This window comes from Strigops habroptila, chromosome 6, assembly GCF_004027225.2.
Source record: "Strigops habroptila isolate Jane chromosome 6, bStrHab1.2.pri, whole genome shotgun sequence".
Classification (NCBI taxonomy): Eukaryota; Metazoa; Chordata; class Aves; order Psittaciformes; family Psittacidae; genus Strigops; species Strigops habroptila.
The window spans coordinates 25899281-25918612 of record NC_044282.2 but is presented as its reverse complement, the minus strand read 5'-3'; the positions used below and the strand labels follow the sequence as shown (position 1 = coordinate 25918612).

The following is a 19332-nucleotide window of genomic DNA, read 5'->3' as shown; positions in this document are numbered from 1 at the left end:
GGAGAACAGTGTTAAATCAGCTCTTGCTTGTGCTCCACGGTGATTAAGAAACAGCAGAGGTGCTATTTCCTGAACTGGTTGAACTGAACTGAAAAGGACAGTCCCACCTCCTCCTTTGCTTCTGGCCACGAGTTGCTGCTACTTCCCCATCAGCACTACCGCCCTTCACAGCTGGGTTTGGGGTTTTCCACCCTTCTCAGGTGTTGCTGTTGGGGGAGCACAAGACCGGCACACCGCACAGCCCGCGGCAGGTGCGCTAACCGCGGCCTGTCCCGCGAGTTCCCCCGGCTTCCCTGCGCAGTCCGCACGCTCCCGTACAGCCACCTCACCCACGCGGCGGTGCACGGCTGCCCGCGCCGCTGCACACACCCAACGCGGCGCCGTCCCCGACCCCGACCCCTCCGGGTCTCCTCGTCCTCTGAGGCGAGGCTCGTGTTGCGGCAGCAAAGCTGCTGCCCTGGCCCCCCCTCACCCCACCCTTTGGGGGGTACCCCCCAACTTCGCCCCTCCCGGGGCCCGGCAGGCACCCGGGGCCGGCTCCGCTGCTCCCAGGTTACCTTCATGACACTTTCCGAGCAGCCTCACGGGTGCTCTTTCTTATTTAAGGGCTAAATTCGGTAAGCGCGGAGGGTTACCCGCCCCGGCCGGCGGGGCACACAGCCACCGCCCGCCAGGGGGCGCCCCGCCCCAGCCCACCGCCTCTCGGGGCAAGGTTTGGGGTTGGGGGGGAGACTATCCGTGCGGACGGGCCGCCGACTCGATGGTGAAGCGAGGGAGGCGGGGCGCTCTAGGCGGCGGCGGCGCCGCACTCTATGGTGTAATGGGAGGAGCGGCGGCGCAGGGCGGACGGCTCCGGCCCGGCCGCTTTGGCGCCTTCCGCGGGCACGATGTCGCCGCCGAAAGGTGAGGGCGGCGGCGCGGGGCAGCCGCGGGGAACCGCGGCTTGCTGGGGGAGCGCGGACGTGGCGGGGTGGGGGGGCAATCCCGCCCCCACCCAAGATGAAGTGGGACCCACGCGCCAGCGGCTCCCCCCGGCTCGGGGGGAGTGGAACCGTCCTCCCTGCCGGGGCTTGCGGCGCCGGGCGCCACCACCGCGGACACGGGGGGGAAAGGGGCTGCGGGGGCCGCGCCGGGGAGGGGCGCTCTCCCTCTCCCCCCACGCCCCCCTTCCCGCCCTCCTGCTGTCCTCCCGCCGCCCGGTGCGGGCGGGCTGCGGGGCGGCGCTGCCGCCTCTCCGGCTCCGGTGTGTGCGAGGCGCCGGCCGGCGGGGCTCGCTGGGCCGCCGGAGGCGTCGCCGCTCAGGAGGCGGCAGCGGCTGAAGGTGGCCCTAAGGGCGGCGGCGCCTCTGTGTGCCGGTTCCCCCTCGGGGGGTGTTTGAAGGTGGCGCAGCGCTGTCGGGGCTCAGCCCGGGGCTGCGGGGCGGCGGTGGTGGTGGGCTGTGTAGGCAGACCCCGCCGCTCCTGCGGGTCACTGAAGCTACCACCTGGGTTTCCGCTGGAGTGGGGGCAGCGGTGCCAGAGCCCCGGCGCTCCCGCAGCCCTGGGGCAGGCAGGGTGGGCTTAAACGCTTCAGGAAGGGGCCGCCTGTTCTCTGCTCGCCTCCCGCATGGGGTCCCCGCACAGGCGCCGCAGTTGCCGGCAGCAGGCTCAGTGGGAGCGAGGAGAGGGGCCGGAGGCAGGAGGGTTTCCCGCAGCGTGTGCAGGGCTGGGTGCGGGACGCCGCCGCCCCGGCGGGACGCACGCTGAGTGCGCCTCCCGGGCACAGGGCTGCCGCTTACAAGAGCGGTTGCGTGAGCTCTGTGGGAGGCCCACGTTTGTATCCCAAAGCTTTTGGCCTCTCTGGTCCCTTTTGCTGGAAATCGTATCACAAAATCCGCTAGGTTGGAAAAGACCTAAATATCTTAAACCATCAAGTCCAACCATTCCCAGGACTGCCAAGTCCACCGCTAACCCATGTCACTGGGGGCCTCATCTACGCGGTTGGTGAACACTTCCAGGAATAGTGATTCCACCACTTCCCTGGGCAGCCTGTTCCAATGCCTGAGCACCCTCTCTGTGAAGACATTTTTCCAGTCTAAACCTCCTCTGGCACAGCTTGAGGCTGTTAACTCGTTACTTGGATAAGAAGCCTCCTCTTTCCGTTTAATTTGAGTGGGATTTACTGAAGCCAGTGAGAGAAACTCTGAGAAAGAAAACAACATCTTTCAACTTTAAGTTTCTTTTAATTTCTAAGCTGATTTAAGTTCAGAGTTACCAGCAGAAGATATGGGCACCCCAACTAAGCTTTCCTTCAGCCCCCAGTGCTGCCCTGGTACTGATGCAGACAGGTGAGCCAGGCTGGAGGAACCAACTGCAAACAGCTTTTCACATAATGCTAGAACTCTGAAAGCGTGCTCAGGCATTGGAACGGGCTGCCCAGGGCAGGGGTGGAATCACTGTCTCTGGAAATGTTCGAAAACTGTGTAGATGAGGCCCTCAGTGGCATGGTTTAGTGGTGGACTTGGCAGTCCTGGGGTCAAGGTTGGACTCGATGATCAAAAAGGCCTTTTCCAATCTAGTGGGTTCTATGATTCTATGATCATAGCTTCATTACATCATGCTGCATTTAGTTTACCCAAGTTTGCAAACCGTTGCCTAATTGGGGCATTTATTTATTTATGTATTTTAAAGAGTAGTTAACATAGGCAAAGATTAAATTTAGTTTTAATTTGGTAGTGTATTTTATTTGGTAGTGTATTAATGTACACATTAATCTTAATGTGTAAAAACACATGGTTGTTATAATTTCTGTCAGCACTAAAACATCGTTAGAAAATCCACCCTTGTGAGGCTGGACTGGGTTAACTTTATTTCCTGGCTGTTGTGGCCTTGGGTTCCCACCGCCCCTCCCCGCAATCCAAATTTAATTTGAAAATGGATTACAGCTTGTAAGTCTCTTCTAAGCGTTGTTAGTCCAAAAACTAATTGGCTCTACCTTTTAAAAGTGGTTACTGACGTGGGCGAGATTTTTATCTGTAAGGAAGTAGCTAATTTAAACGATTGCAGCAGCAGGAGGTATTAACTGTACCTCGCAGAAATGTTATGCAATTGAAGACATCACTGGCTGGAAAGAAAAGTGAACCAAAACATCAGTTGCACTGGATTCAGCAACTCATTCCCATATTAAATGAACAAGGTTATCACAAATCTGCCTGGAGCTTATCTGTTAGCTTGTTCCCTAATCAGCCCAGGAGCATAAACTTATGCCAATTAGAATACGTTTCTTTGGGATATTCAGATAATAGCCTGAAAGATGCTGCTGAGTGACCAACATCCAGCCATCAGGTACTGTACGTAATGAAGAGTAATTTAGCAGCTTGAAAGATGGTTTTGTAGACACCACTCGTTCGCTGATGTCGCATGTTGTAGGCCATGCCTTCGTGCACAGCAGTCCTGTTTGGAGTTGTGCTCTGTTCCCGTTAATGGCAGGGATGCAGTCTGAGCCGTTCTCTGACGGGGGGATGAACTGGTCACACTCACCCAGTGAAACTCTCGGCCCGTAGACGAGGGTGGCTGTGTGAAAAACTGCCTTGCGCCAGCGGGCCTGGCACAGGCTGACTCCCAAATTCTGCAGCATAGCAGTTGATCCAGGGCAACACTGTTACAAAAATTGCTCCTGTTGTCTGAGCATAGCAATAGGGAAGATATTGGTGATAACACAAGTGATACATAGTCCTTGTATGGATTAATTTACCAACAAGTAAATAATAACCCCCATGGCAGGGGGGTTGGAACTAGATGATCTTGAGGTCCTTTCCAACCCTAACTATTCTGTGATTCTAATAGCCACAACCTCAGTGTTTTCTACTGTTAATAATTTTTCAGGAAAGCCTTTTGTCTGAAGTTCCATAACCATTCTCAGCAGAGCTCTCTTCCATGAAGTCGGGTGTAAAATAAGGCTGAAGGAAATGCTGCTTTACTTATCAAGATTTGCTAGAGTGAATCCCTTCTTTGCTGATACTTCTCTTTGCTTTCAGTAGTCTGCCAACGCTCTGTGTCAGACTTCAGTATGCTGCGTGGAGAGGATCAGAGCAAGCTTTTACTGTCAACTAAAGAGCAGGAAAGGAAAGAGAGATCTTTTGATTACTGTTAGATAAATATTAGTCTATGATTAGTTTTTTCTAGAATGAAGGATGATTATGAGGGCAAGAGGAGATCTTATTTTCAAACACCCAGGATTCCTGTGCAAGCTTCTTTGAGAAGAGACTTTAAAATTTGACTTAAACTGTTTATGGGAAGCATTTCACAACACTGATTATTGTATGCTGCCACAGTAGTGTTTGATACAGCCCTCCAGGTGGAGAACAGCCTGTTTCGGTCCTTAAGTTAAAATGAAGGGCATGCTGAGTGGTCATCTTTGTTTTCTTCCAGAAAATGTCAGCCTACTGTTCAAGTTGTACTGCCTCACGGTGATGACCCTGGTTGCTGCAACGTACACGGTTGCATTGCGGTACACAAGGACAGTGGGCACAGAACTGTACTTTTCAACGACGGCTGTGTGCATCACTGAAGTTATCAAGTTGTTCTTGAGCGTGGGCATCTTGGCTAAGTAAGTGTGGGAATGCTAATCAGTATTTTGAAAACAAATCCTTGCTTCTAACCTCAGATTCTCAGATACTGAAGTAGAAATACATTTGAGAATGTGGCTGGGTAGTCATGCTGTGGAAGAGTCATTTTAAAGCAGGTTAGAGCTTGTGAATTCTCCTCAACTGAAACTGCTTTGTAAACAGCACAATATTCAGGTGTGTCGTTTCTGCATATTTTCTATTTTTGTATGCTTTGGAACAGGTTCAAAATGTCAGCCTGGATTATCTGTGGTGTTTTGGGTCTTTATTGGTGTAGGTGAAAGCTGAACTGCAAGCCATTGTCTGCTGAGTTGTATAGAATTGTAATGTTCCTACTCATAAATTTCCCAAACAGTGTTGCAGACAGACATTTGCTGTCTCTTTGAAGCTGGGGAATCAATGCTGAAAGACAGTGGTCAGAAAATATTAAGTTTCTGTCATCCCAGACTATTTCTAAGAACTAGAACTTCAGTCCACATGTGAGCATCTAAAGTAGAGAGGCCGTCAGTTTGCTCTTTTTCCTCTCTGCTTTCCTGTGCTGCATTCCTCCTTGGAAGAATCTTTATATTCTGTACTTTTCCAAAGCCCGGTTCTTGCTGTTGTAGTAGAATTTGTTCTTTTAGGGTTCCTGCCTATCCCTTTGTGGCTTTTGGTACATCAGAAGGCTGGTTGTTTTGTGCTAGAGAATCATGGAGTCACACGGTGTACTTCAGATTTTTATCAGAACATGTCTACTTAACATCAAAACAGCATTTTAACTTGCTTTAGAAATGAGACAATATTTGGATTTGATAAGGCAGCTGTGGCAAGCTGCCTTTTGTTTAACCTTTCATTAAATGCAATGTGTTAGAAAAGGCAAGTGTGACCAGTGGCAGATTTCTGTTTTCCTTTTTATGCGCCTGGGGCTTCTCCCTGTGCCAGCACAAAATGTTGGCAAGAGGGTCTCTGCCAGTGAGTGGTTGCACTGTGGTTCTCAGAGTGTTGTGGCCAGTGTGGGTCATGATCCAGGCCGCTTTCAGGAGACTGTAGCAACCCACGTTTCTCAATAGTGGTGGTTACTTTTAACTCGGAAGTCTATTACATTTTTAGAACAGCCCAGCACAGCCAAAGGTCCATGTAGCCCATTGTCCTCCATTTGACAGTAACAAGCAGAGGATGCTTAGAACAGAAGTATAGGCAATAGGGCAGCCACAGGCTGAGCTTTCCTTAGCTGTTGGCAGAAGCTTGTGGATTTCCCAGCCTGGATGCTGTGTGCACACTGTCGCTGTAGCACCTACCGATCCTGTCCTCTGGGAAGTTGTCCAGTTTCTTTTCGATCTGTTAGTCCCTACTGTATTTGTGAAATGATTTCTGCAATATAACTACATGGTATATGAAAAAGTACTTTTTAATGAACGCTTTATCTAGCAGTGTCACTGGATTCTGTCTTCCTATGTTGACAGACATCAAGAATAATTCTTCTCCATTCGTTTTTATTTTCATATCTCTACAGATCTACATTGTGTTTTCAGAACTCATTCATTTTCTAAGCTGAGAGTTCTACTCTAACTTTTCCGTGACCATCCTAGTACCCATCTCTACAGCATTCCCACTATTGTTACATCCTTTTTGCAACAGGATCCAGAGCTGCATGAAACATTCAGGATGTGAACATGCCATGGCATTAGGCAGAGAGGCGAAGGTGCTTTCTGTCTTGGTCTCAGTTCCTTTCCTAAGGATTCGTAGTGTTCTGCTCATTTCTCTGAACACAGTTGAGCCTTGGTCTGGTGCTGTCATAGGGCTACTCACATCTTTTTCCCAAACGCCTGTAACTGGTTTAGAGATGGTTGCTGTATTATGGGGTTATTTCCTATGATTCTTCCTCATTTATTGACAACTGAGCTTTATTTGCCAATTAAAATGGGATTAATCTGATTCATTAAGCTGTTTGAAGGTTATAGTATCTGTTCTGATCTAGTCAGCCAGTGGGGTGTTTTTCTGCATAGTGGAGAGGGAGATGGGCACCAGCGGACACTATTCATCAGGTCGTGCTCACCTCTTAATGGCAGGATGTCTCGGTTGCTGGTGGGTCTGGGTGCCTTCCTTTGCTGCCCAGGTGACTGAGCTGTTTCTCAGATGGCAAGAGATCTGGTGAATTCTGCTCGGTGTAGTGAAAGAACTATTGAAGGTTTCTTTTTGCATATCACATATAATTGAGCATAATCAGCAAAATTTGCCAATTTCCTAGTAATCTCCCATTTTAGCTCACTTACTTACGAATATACTGAGTAGCATAAATTCCAGCATAGTTTCTTTCAGTGGCTCCTTTACAACTTCCTCCGGTTTTGAAGTCCTAACCAATTTGCCTCACCCCAGACAAGGTGCCTTTGTAGTTTAATAGCCAGTTAGAAGATAGCATATGATCTGCTTTTTCTGTACAGCGGGATACATTTGGGTGGGTACCTTTTCCTTTTTGAACCAGCCAGGTCTGATAACTGCAAGGTACAGGATACTGGGGTATGACTCTTGCCTTGTTCCGCCTGCAGAATTTGTTTTCTTACATTCTTACTCAGCTGTGTTTACTTTTAAGGTTTCTCCTGGAAGGCACATTGAACGGATGAATGCCAAAAGATTGTCTTTTAAAAGAGGTGTTTATGATAGTGTAAACTGTGTTAATTATTTACTCAACGACTCAACTCAACTTCTCCTATTTATTTAAAGTCCAATTCACCATCTGGTACTTACGTTGTCTACATTCTTAGATGGTACATAATTACTTAGCAATGGATGAAGAAAAGTAAAGCAGATTTGCAAACTCTAGTTTTAACTTCAGTTTTTCTAATAAATGCATGTTTCTGTTGCAGAACTAATTGTTAGTATCTCTCACCCATTCAGACCTACGAAGAGAACAGAATATGTTTTTTAAGTCGAATCTAGATCAACATCAAAACCACTGAATTCAAGCTAGATTTTTTTATTTTCTTATTTGATTTTGCAAGGTACATCTTTGGGCACCTTATTTTGCATTATCAGCTGTACACAGAGGCTTGTTTCAAATTATCTTTTTTGTGTAGATTTAAGTCTGTCTCCACATGCTCTTTGTACTGAATTCAACTTACAGTTAGAGACTCTTGAGAAGTACATGCTTCAGAAAGCACACCCACTGCAAAGATGAACTATCTAATAGTTCATCTTGTTGTTCTCAAAACCTAAAGTTAAAATGGTGCTTACTGGGCACCTGTTATTCTTCATTGCTGAAATTCCACGCTGGAAGTCAACGTAGACAGGAACTACTATTACTGCTGTGACATGACTTTAAACCAGCTAATTCGCTGAGCATGGTCTGAACAGAAGCAGATATAGTTTAAATATTATTTTGTTGTTTAACAATTTCCCTTAGTATCAGCAAATAGAAGAAGCCATCACTGTGTGGTATTTATTGACTACTTAGTCTCACAGAGTAGAACTGTGTCTGTGATAATTACATGTTATTTGCAGTTAGACATTTCAGATAGAAGCACTTCAATCCAGCTGCACTGCGGTATTACCAGGAACTCTTCCTTTTCTTCTACGCCTCTAGGAGAGAAACTTGGATGAAAGGGTCATGAGAGGATAGAGTACATAAATCTTTGGAGAGGAAAAGTTTAAGAACCTGGAGCACAGAGTTAGGGGTTGATGAGGAACAGAAAATATGCAGGAACAAGGTGGTTAATGAAGGAGCCTGGGGCGTAGAGAGATGGCTAATTTTGGTAATTGCTCGTAAGAGTTTGGGGCAGGTAGATGACGTACATTTGTGAAAAAGAAAGATGCTGGGACATGGTTGAAATGTGGGGAATTGGGCTCCTGGAATGCTGAGGAGGATGAGACATTTGTTCATAAGCAAGCAATGGAAGCAAATGGTGTAATGGGAGCAAAAGGTGTGTTAAATTCAAGAGCAATACATGTCGAGAGGCCTGTGGGAGGGGACAGGATGTTGGTGTTTGTCAGCGGCCAAGCAAGAGAAGAATGCAAAGGGGGAACATGGGACTTGGGGAGAGCTGGGAAGGGAACTGGAGGACTTGAGTAGCAGTGACAAGTAAGCAAGAACATCAGATTGATGTACCAGTGATAAGGGAGAACTAACAATGCAAAGGTCAGCTTTAATAAGCTGAGGAACAAGCTGCAGAAGGGGACAGAAGCAAGCAGCAGCATGTTCTTCCCCACTGCCTGCTCTTTCACGTGCTGTAATTGCATGTAGGAGATGAGTGAAGGTGCAAGGTGACAGGGAGCTGCCACACACCTGCCAGAGCTCTTCAGATGTGGGCTGGTGCTGGTCCAGCATCTCCGGCAGCACAGACAGAGGAGGAAAACAGGGCTGGCTGAGGAATGAGAGGTGTTTCCAGCTCAGCAGTGTGCAAGGGTACAATCTTTTTTGTCTGTGCTGTGAAGCCCAGTTTAAAGGGGATCTGGAAAAGCACAGGCATTTGACATCACGCACAAATATTAATATCCCCCTAAACAGGGGGGGAGAGGAAACAACAGCCTTCTGTCCCACTGCCTGTATACTTAGTGACTTATTGCACTGTTTACAGTGTTCATGGTTGTTGTTTACTTTGTTACACATTAATGCATCTAACCTCCTCATTCCAGAATGCCTTCCTCACCTTCAGGGGTTTCTACTTGTTGATAACCTCACTGTTTTTCCCAGTTAATATTTCTTTAATAAGCAGAAGGTACAACTGATTGTTGAGAACAGATTTTCAGCCTTCCCATAGGATTCATTGATTTGATTTCTGTCTCCAAATATCAGTTTAGGAGAGCCCTCTGTTATACTAATACTTTATTTTGCAGAGAAACTGGAAGTCTCGCAAGGTTAATAACATCTTTGAAAGAAAATGTGTTTGGAAGTCCTACAGAACTGCTAAAATTAAGTGTTCCATCTTTGGTATATGGTCTCCAAAATAATATGGCATTTGTGGCTCTTAGCAACTTGGATGCAGCAGTCTACCAGGTAATACATGTTTTTGTCAGTAACTGATCTGTAAATACATTTCTCTTTCCTGTTTCATGAGGGATGCATGCTAGGTATTTGTCTGCCTAGCACATGGTACTCTCTTCAGCTTCAATGTTAAAAGCCAAATGATGCTTTGTTATATTCAGAGCATACATTCTGTTTTAGAGCTGTCTGTTTTAGAGCCCTGGTTTGCTCAGCTGGAGTCACTTCAAATTCACTTTGTTGTAATTGGCAATGGTACCAAACCCGAGGGATCAGTAGGAAGTCAATATGAAATTGTATTTGTCATTCTGTAGTTGAATTCTCTGTTTTGTTTTCTTGGTTTGGAGGAGTTTATAAACCACATCCTCAACTATATTCCCACCTTCTTTAGGTGACATACCAGTTGAAGATCCCTTGTACAGCTTTATGTACAGTCCTGATGCTAAACCGTACCCTTAGTAAGTTGCAGTGGTTCTCTGTCTTCATGCTGTGCGGTGGTGTTACCCTTGTTCAGTGGAAGCCTGCTCAGGCTACGAAAGTACAGGTAAGAGTTTACATTTTGCCACTTCATGATGAAGAATAAACTGCCTTATACTCTGCGTTTCACTTCACAGCAGCTGAGATTATGGTGAGGTTTATTATATCTTACAGAGCAGCGTCCGTTGCTTATTTCCAGCCACTTCATCTCTAACATAACCACCAGTCTGCTCGTTCTCTTTCACATTTATTGTATACCAGTTCAGACAGGCTTGTGGTATTGCTCCAGTCTTGCTGGTTGGAAAGGCAACTGATTGCTACAATTAGTATAAATTACTACAGTCATCATAATCAGCCTAATGCACCATGATACGGGTATCTGAGTAACGTTTCCAGCAGTTGGCCCTGGTATCATTGTAGTTGTTGGAGCAGAGAACTTGGAATCAAAGCACTTGGCAAAATTAGGAGGGAAACTCCAATGCCTTGTGGCTGCGGGTATGTCATTTAAACACACCCTTCAGAGCCACTGACCTAATCCCGTTCTAGGAAGAAACAAGCGTCTTCAGCGGCTGAGACCTAAGCAGCAGGTCAGTGGCATTAGTGGGAAGGGCCGGTCCTGCAGCTGGGAAGAACACCCGCCTCCAAGGAGACAGTGCTCTGAGCATAGCGGGGTTGCTGAGGGTCCACATGGGAAATGAAAACACCACACAGCTACACAAGCTAATCCAAAGGGCAGCTCTAGCTAAGGAAGTACATTTTACACTGTAATGAAATGCTAATCATTTTGCTGTACTTAACAAAGGAGCTCTGGAATTGATTACTGTAAATTACTGAAGTGTTGTGTCCTTTTTAAAATAACGGTTGATGTTGCAGGTGGAGCAGAATCCATGGCTAGGGTTTGGAGCCATTGCTGTTGCTGTATTGTGTTCGGGATTTGCAGGTATATTATTATTTCTGTATGCAGGTCACATTAAAAGGACTGCAGTCATGATGTTTAAACCAGAACTTTCTACGTTAGTTAGCTGTCTTTGTTGATTACGAGATAAAAAATTACTTTACACCCTCTACTCGTAACTACTTCTACTTGCAGTAATTATGGCAGATTCATGACATGATCACTCCCGTTGTCAAGCAAATGACTAGAAGCATGTACTATTGGTTTTACGTGATGCAACTTAGAAGGCTGGTTTGCATGTGGAAGCATCTTTCAAATGGTTAGAATAATACTGTAGGGAACATCCATAATAACTTGGTACAATTAATTAATGTACATCAATTTTATAAATTGGGCTCTACAGTGAATAGCTGCCTTATGGTGATCACACAAAATCATTGCATTTTTTTATAAGGGGAATGGTGGAGCTCCTAGCTCAGTTCTTGCACTTAGCTCAGCCCCAGAATACATATTGCCTTGGTCCTGTAGGTGGTAAATGTAACTGAGATGCAGAGGGAGCATGAGTAGGGCAGAGAGGAAGATGAGTAGCAAGAAGCCTAGATAGACCACATGGAAGGAGGTTTGGTTTGGTTTGGTTTTGTTCTACAGCCAGTGTTTCCCCTCAGAGTAGTTCTTCTCTGGCTTCTGCAGAAGGAGACCAGAACTTCAGGACAAGTGAGCCAGTGCTGAGAAAGAAGGAAATGCAAATTACTCCTTAATTTGAAATCTGGCTCACAGGGGCATATTTCTCTGGCTGTAAACTCGATTCTTTCCCCTCCCTCTGGAAGAAAACAAGGTGCTAACACTCGCCTCTAATACTGTACAATCCTGCAAAAATAATCCTGTGCTGTGCATACATGGTCGTTACTTATGGAAAACATTCTGATTGGCAGGGGAGGAAAGGAGGAGGGTGTTGCTCTTTGGTGTCTTTCCAGTGAAATGGGCACTTTGAAGCAGAAATACTAAATAAGACTGTGTAGAGCTCAGTCATCTTTTCCTGAAGGTTATAAATTTACTCATTTCAATAGATCCTCCCAAGCCATGAGACAAAACACAGCATCACAGTGAAGACTTCAGAGTCTCTTAAAGCTCTGTAGCTTTCCCTAGTAGCGCGGGTAGACAGCTGTGCTTCTAAAGGTCTGCAAATTCAGACCATTAGAAGGGCTGATATAGGCAGCTTTAGAGGATTTAGACACATATGGCTTTCTTCTCCTGCAGAAGGATCGCAGCTTGGGTGTTTCCTCACCAACAGCTGTAGCTTTGAGGCAGCTGGGAGGACAGAGCATTTCTTCTGTGGAGCTCCTTGTGCCCTTGGGGCTTTACATGTTGAAAACATAAATACTATTCAAACTCCTTTCCTCTACTTCCTTCCCACACCCACACGAAGAAGCTGTTTTGGCACTGAACCTTCAGTTTCTGGACTGACCATGTCAAGTGGTGTATATTATTCCAGCAAAGTCAACAAAGTTATGTGGTTTTTGTCCCTCAGAGATAGAAAAGTTTTTCCTTCAAACCACGGGTCCTGTAGTATCCGGCAGACCAGCAATGCTTATAAAAGCACTGGACAAATATGTAATGGCAGATCCCTTGTAACTTGAAGCAGTACTGAAGAGTAATTTCTCCTAAAGAGCACCCATTCATTCCTTCATCTTGCCTAGAGGAGCGATTTTCATGCATTTTCGGACATCTGAAAGCATAGTTCCATTGCTTTGCTTACTCTTGCCCTAGTTTATAAAACTTACAAGTATGGTTGACACTCAAGCCAAATCTCTGGTACCTGATTATGTCTGGGTGTGCTGTGTGGGCCTTCTCAGCGGGCAGAAATCTCAAGATAGATAGATAGATGCTTCTGGGTTCTTTTAAGCACTGCGGTCATTAACAATACTGGGGTTTTGTTGATGTTAGACTTCAGACATTTGTATTCATATGAAATAATATCATACTTCCTTGGTGAGTTTTTTATTATCTGTACCCCTGAAATATAAATCTGTTCTCTAATTTATTCCCCACGCTGTATTAAATTATAAATTGCATTTTTCATGAATAAAAAAGTAGCAAGACCTTCCTTGAAGCTACCTCAGGGATTCTGGGAGGAGTGTGTGCCAGGGGCTTCTAACCCACAGATCTTTTCTCTCTGCCATCTTTGTCAGTTCCAAATACTTTTCTTATATCGTAAGAAGGATCTTGGGCAACATTAATCAGCAATAATTAGTCAGGAGGACTCACACCAGAAGGTCGTGGAAGTGGCTGAGATGATCTGAGTCCTGCAAACTGCTGTCTGTGTTTTAAAATCCTGAGGAAATTCCAGAGATAAGCAGAGTCCTGGTGTGGGAGCAATGGTTAAAAAGGCAGGTAGTGATGGCCTTGTCAAATGTCAGCCTTTTAGCCTGACATACACCTCCCAGGCAGAGTACTGAAAAGGTATTTGGGGAATTTCATTGAGGCAGAGCATAAAAGTAATGCTCAGCAGTGTGGCAGTGTGAACAAGAGCTTTAGATTAAAATGAATTCCATTTCCTCAAAACCAATCTGTAGTTTCAGTTAGCAGAAGGCGTCGGGTTTGATTTGCTCTTGTAATCCCCTGAAGCTGTGGTTTCAGAATGCGGCCACTCTGCCAAGCACTCTGCAAGCACGAGGCTTCTGAGGAATTCTCAGTCTCAGTACTTAGCTAATACAGTCCCACCCCTGTTTTCAGATTTTACTGCTAAGTATCCCAGTGGAGGGGAAAAAAAATGTTCTTCATCATACTGAAATATATAAATACTGTCTGGGCAATAAAATACCAGGTGCCAGGGTGAAACCAAGGTGAAAAGTTTGGGATTTTTTTCTGGTGTAGAATTATACAGAAGCAACTGCTGGACAGAAGCCTGGCAGATCAAACAGAAATGAGGAGTAGTTTCAATTGTTAATGAGTTGTTACAACAACTGTAAAGAGAAATAGAATCTATTTTTCATATTCCATACCCATTAAAATCCTGTTGTGGAAGACACACGTTGGCAGGATGTGGTGTTGGGTCCTCAGCATTTGGAACAGTTTGTAAGACAAGATGACTGCAGTAGAACCAATGGTTCATGGTGTTTGGAGGATGATGCTTCATCTCAATGAAACCCTTTTTTTTTTTGTAGGAGTTTATTTTGAGAAGGTCTTGAAGAGTTCAGATACTTCCTTGTGGGTGAGGAATATTCAGATGTACTTATCTGGGATTGTGGTGACTTTATTTGGTGTGTACATGTCAGACGGAGCCCAAGTCCTTGAGAAAGGGTTTTTCTATGGCTATACATACTACGTCTGGTTTGTCATCTGTAAGTATCTTGTGCTTTTAGGATCTTGTTACATGGTTCTGCTTTTTTAACTATGATACAACTGATTGCACAAAGCTACAAATCCAATCTGATGCACTGGTTTTTTAATGTGCTTTGAAGGATTCTATTTAAAAGTACCATTTCCTTGGAAATTACTCACTTGTCCAATTCAAAATTGTGCTGAAGCAGCAGTCTAAATAACAGTAGTGAGCTGATCATCTTTAAATTAGTTGTATCTGAGCTGCTAGATGCCATGCAGACATCCCATTTTGCCAAATATTGCATTAAATCATCAATTAGGATGACACAGCCTAAACAAGGAGTACACCAGTGGAGTAAAATGCATCGTTTGAAGAGTAACCTACTGCACCTTTACTAATAGAAACCTGTTTATCTGCTTTCCAGTTCTCGCCAGCGTAGGTGGCCTCTACACTTCGGTCGTTGTTAAGTACACAGATAACATTATGAAAGGCTTTTCTGCAGCGGCAGCCATTGTTCTTTCAACTGTGGCATCAGTCGCCCTCTTTGGCCTCCAGATAAGTAAGTGCCTTCTTGCCTTTGATTTGACTGTAGGTGCGTGTTTCCTTCCTGGCCAGCAGGCTGCTAGCAGGCTGTATGCCATTCATACCAAAGCGGTCTTTTATGCCTCCTTTGAAGTTTTCTGGGTTTAACTTCATCTTCTCCAGGACTCCTGTGCACTGGTGTATTGCATAAGGTGCCTGATGATCCTGTGCTTTCAGAGGCATTCATGGTTTGCTCTTTTAGAGGCATCCTACAATCTCAAATGGAAAGGTTCTTTGTGTTTTAAACAGCTTATGAGTTCATACAGCTTTATCATAAAGTTGTAGAATGGTTTGGGTTGGAAGGGACATTAAAGCTCATCCAGTTCCAACTCCCCTGCCATGGGCAGGGACACCTTCCACTAGATCAGGTTGCTCAAAGCCCTGTCCAGCCTGGCCTTGAACACTGCCAGGGATGGGGCAGCCACAGCTTCTCTGGGCACCCTGTGCCAGTGCCTCACCACCCTCACAGTAAAGAACTTCCTCCTAATATCTAATTTAAATCTACCCTCTTAGTGTCAAGCCATTGCCCCTTGTCCTGTCACTGCATGTCCTTGTAAGAAGTCCTCTCCAGCTTTCTTGTAGGCTCCCTTTAGGCACCAGAAGCTGCTCTAAGGTCTCTCTGGAGCCTTCTCTTCTCCAGGCTGAACCAGCTCAACTCTTTCAGCCTGTCTCCACAGGAGAGGTGCTCCAGCCCTCTGATCATTTTCATGGTCTTTCTCTGGACTCACTCCAACAGGTCCACGTCCTTCTTATGTTGCACATTGAGCCGTGGACTACAGCATTTTGAGTGTGAACATCCAGCCAATTCCTTACCCACAGAGTGGTCCACCCATCAAATCTGTGCCTCTCCAGTTTAGAGACAAAGATGTCATGCAGGACAGTGTCAAATGCTTTGCCAGGTAGATGATGTCAGTTGCTTTTTCCTTATCCACCAATGCCCCACTGTAGAAGGCCACCAAATTTGCAGGCAGCATTTGCCCTCAGTGAAGCCATGTTGGCTTTATTAATGAATCACTTTCTGATGCAGTTTAGTGTGTGATACAGCAGCTTACCTAAGGCTGCTGTTGATAAGTTATCATTTTTTGTTGGTTTTAGCACAGCCAATGCCAATTTAGCTCCTCAGCTATTTCTGCCAAGGGCTTTACACATCCCTGTTAAGTGACACCTGCTACTGCATTAACTTCTGCCTTCCCCGTTTGCTGTGGACACCACCACATGAGAGCAAGTCAAACAAACAGGAGCTGGGGGCGTGACTGATATGTGGTGAATATTTTTGAGAGCAAACAGCAGATTGCTTTGGGCTGCTCTGCAACCACAAAGGATTTTCTCCCTGATCAAGTCTGTGTCTGCTACTAGACCTAATAGCTCCTGCTCAGGCCGTTGCTCTTTAGTTTTGGCTGTGTTTTACTTTCCTTCCATAATCCAAAGATGGTAAATGGTGTAATGATGGTGGCTTTCTGATATGGCGTTAATTGAAGCTGAAGGGAAGTTTGCCGAAGGAGAAAATCATCAGTGCTTGGCTGAAAAACAGCACCATATAGCAAGTGATGGAGAAACACAACTAGTTTTAAAAACTCACTTGGGCAGAATGTTTTCTTGATGGTTGACACACATCAAGCCTGGACTGGTGATCTTTAGGAGGAAGTGTCATTAATAGTGTTTCTTAGCCCTGTCTAGATGTGGAAAGGCAGTGTGCTACCACACGCTTTATCACACCCACTGTGTCTCTATGATTAAGTTTATTGTAACGTAAGCCTTTTGGATGGCATCTGGACTGCAGGAGATGTTTCACGCTTGCTTTTCTGACCACCACCACGTTCTTGCTGGTATGAGACTAACAGAAATGGTGTGGGGATTGTGAATGCTCAAGAGTTCCCAGTGACAGAGGAGGATCTAGGTTCTGTGAATTATTAACAGCTCATTGTCCTGTTTAGTGTTGAGTCACTTTAATACTGCCATTCAGATATCGTAATTTATATAGTTTACTCTTCTGAAGATTTCTTCTTATACAGAGATGTTTATTAACTGTTTTGTCTCCTTCCAGCTGTTACCTTCTCCCTGGGTGCTCTCCTGGTGTGTGTTTCTATTTACCTCTACGGATTACCTCGACAAGACACCACAAAAATCCAGCCATCAGAAACAAAGAGCTCAAAAGAGAGGCTTGCTACTGTGTGACGTTGTCCATAGAACTGGACAGGCAGGCAAGAGGAAAAAATGGACTTTAAAAAAAATGCATTTTTTTAAACTTAGCCTTAAGCTAGTCATGGAATGGTTGAAGTGGGATAGACTAAAAGCAGAAGTTAGTTCTGTTTTACATGGGAAGTTTCCGGTGGCTGACCCTGAGGCTACATCACAGCCAAGGAGCTGGATGGGTGTTTTATTGAAGGGATTCCTCACTCACAGCAAGCACTGGAGAACCCGTTTACAAGGAAAGCAGAATGAAGGAACTGAACGCTCAATTGTATATAATGTATATAATGGAAAGAAATTGGTTCTTTGTGTATTTGATAAACTGTCTTGCCCGTTGAGGGCAGAAATGCCCAAAAGCTTCATGAAAATCTATTAAAAAGAGCAATCACTGCCAGCATTTTCTCTTAAACTAGTTGGCAGTTGCAGTTTGATTAACAACAGGAAAAGTTTCTCTTCTGGGTGATAGACACGAGATGACCCAACTCCACCAGGAATAATCATGCCTCAGGCATCACTCACCTTGAAGTGATTAGAAGTAGTGCTTGGTGTTTGGTTTAAAAAGTCAGAATGAAAGACTGGTGCTTTTCTTAGGCTTTCTAAATGTTTCTTATACCTGCTGTAGCTGGCAGAGGGATTTCCTGTGTGTTTTGTCAAGCCCTGGTTGTACAGGGGAAGGTTCTTGTGTGTTCTTGTATCTCTGGCTTAAGTACGAATGAGTCAATTCAGAGCATAAGATTTTTACCTGTATGTTTTCTCTCTAAACCTTTTTGTGCATACCAAGTGATGCTTGAAAGCACTTCCTATAATGCATGTTAGGCTTTGATTTAATTTAGGAGTGCCAACTGTGTAATTTGAACCTCCTCAATTTTCTGAGGCCTCACTCAGTTCACCCTTCCAGAAACTGCAACTCTGCATTGAGAGAAAAACTAACTGGTGCATCATCTACCTTCAACATGGAGTCAAAACGTGACCTAGTTCATATCCTGGTTAGATTCCTTCAGACATGAATTAACGAGCTGGGCTTTACTTGAAAGTGGGGTGTGTTAACCACAGCAGTAACAAACACGCTTAAATTCTGTTCCAGCGGGGAAGGATGCTCCTGTCTGACTTTTTTGCCAGCTGTTCTGTGCACCTGGAACAGGGTGCCACCCCCATGCTGCTCTGGTAAGTGAAGGCTGTGGTGCTGGAGATCTTGTCAGTCACCTGCACTACCTTACACGTGATGCCCCACCTCTGTTCAGCAGTGTGGTGGCTCTGTGTGCCACGTCTGCCTGCCTGTACAGTGCTGAGGGAGCACGGCAGGTCCTGTTCCACCAGTTGGGCAGCAAATCCTCTTCTTCCCTGTTGTCAGGTCAGTGTGACGGAGGAAGGGGTGAGGAACAGGATGTGACAGCTGGCAGTTGGGCTCGGCTAAGGTTACAGAAGGGGGAGTGCAGTACAACACACGTGGAATAAGTCTCTGGCCTGGTCTGACTCAGTTTGTTCCAACAGACAAGCACCTGCAGGTGATGTACTATTAGGCCTATGCACACAATAGCAACTGCAAAAAGAGAGAACTTTGATCACTTAGGGCAGCACACTTAACACCACTTCCTCCACCAGAAGGATGTTATATTTGCATGGCAAATAGAGAGCAGTTCTCTTTTATGGGAAATACCACGTGGACTAATGTCTTAAGTACACTACTCCTACCAAGTGCCTGGGAGAGGTGACTGTCCTCCCCTGGGCTCCCCTGCATGGCAGTCAGTGTGATGGAGAATACAAACATTCAAGAGCAGGCAGAGAGGTTCCAGACTGCACTAGCACTGACACACAGGAGAGTATTTATATTATCTTAAAAAACCCTTTTACTGAGAGACATGACTTTACAGGGCATAGAGCCTCATTACATTTGAGTTACAGGTGTGATGCCAAGAAGTTTCATCCCGTTGGCTAGAACTGAGCGAGCAGCTTGAAAGAGACAGCGCCTTGCCTGGAAAACAAGAAGAGCCATCAGCTTACAGCATTGCTGCAGAACAGAGCGTGCTTCTCAGGACAGTAGTTAGGAGCAGCCTGTCAGAGGTGAGAACACTGTGTACATCCCTCTGTACCCAGGCAGAGCACTGGGAATCAGACCTACATGTGATGTGAGTACTGAGTAACACACCAACGCTGGCAGAATTCACACCAGCTGTTGACAGCCCATTGCAGGGTCAGTGGAGGGACACTTCTGTCAAGGGCTGCTTTTGAAGTGAAGCTGAAAAGAAGCATCCTGCCCAGCCCTGTGCCCTCAGGGCAAGGTAACCAGAGGAGGCGCCTGCAGAAGAGCT

The 19332-nt window shown here is 45.7% G+C and overlaps 2 protein-coding genes across 7 annotated transcripts in view; one reads left to right on the top strand and one right to left on the bottom strand.

The window, feature by feature from the left end:
- Nucleotides 1-795: 795 nt before the first annotated feature.
- Nucleotides 796-17461, top strand: SLC35A1 (solute carrier family 35 member A1). Its single transcript, XM_030490917.1, has 8 exons — nt 796-903; nt 4410-4587; nt 9413-9572; nt 9949-10101; nt 10908-10974; nt 14094-14270; nt 14676-14810; nt 16878-17461. Exons 1-8 carry the CDS (start codon nt 888-890, stop codon nt 17006-17008), a joined length of 1017 nt encoding a protein of 338 aa, XP_030346777.1. The 5' UTR covers nt 796-887; the 3' UTR covers nt 17009-17461.
- Nucleotides 17462-18846: 1385 nt separating this feature from the next.
- The window catches only part of RARS2 (arginyl-tRNA synthetase 2, mitochondrial), a 29859-nt gene continuing 29373 nt past the window's right edge, over nt 18847-19332 (bottom strand). For all 6 annotated transcript variants that reach the window (XR_003992071.1, XR_004389927.1, XM_030490912.1 and 3 more), the window contains one exon: nt 18847-18995. Coding sequence is in view for 4 of the 6 variants with exons in the window: in XM_030490912.1 (XP_030346772.1) it covers nt 18909-18995 (87 nt within the window). In the remaining 2 variants the exon portion in view is untranslated. The remainder of the gene's footprint in view (nt 18996-19332) is intronic.

What these genes read in the sequence shown, in the direction of transcription:
- SLC35A1 (XM_030490917.1), top strand. An exon ending in TGGATGCAGCAGTCTACCAG is followed by an intron (nt 9,573 to 9,948) that starts GTAATACATGTT and finishes CACCTTCTTTAG; the next exon opens with GTGACATACCAGTTGAAGAT. An exon ending in ATTGTGTTCGGGATTTGCAG is followed by an intron (nt 10,975 to 14,093) that starts GTATATTATTAT and finishes TTTTTTTTGTAG; the next exon opens with GAGTTTATTTTGAGAAGGTC.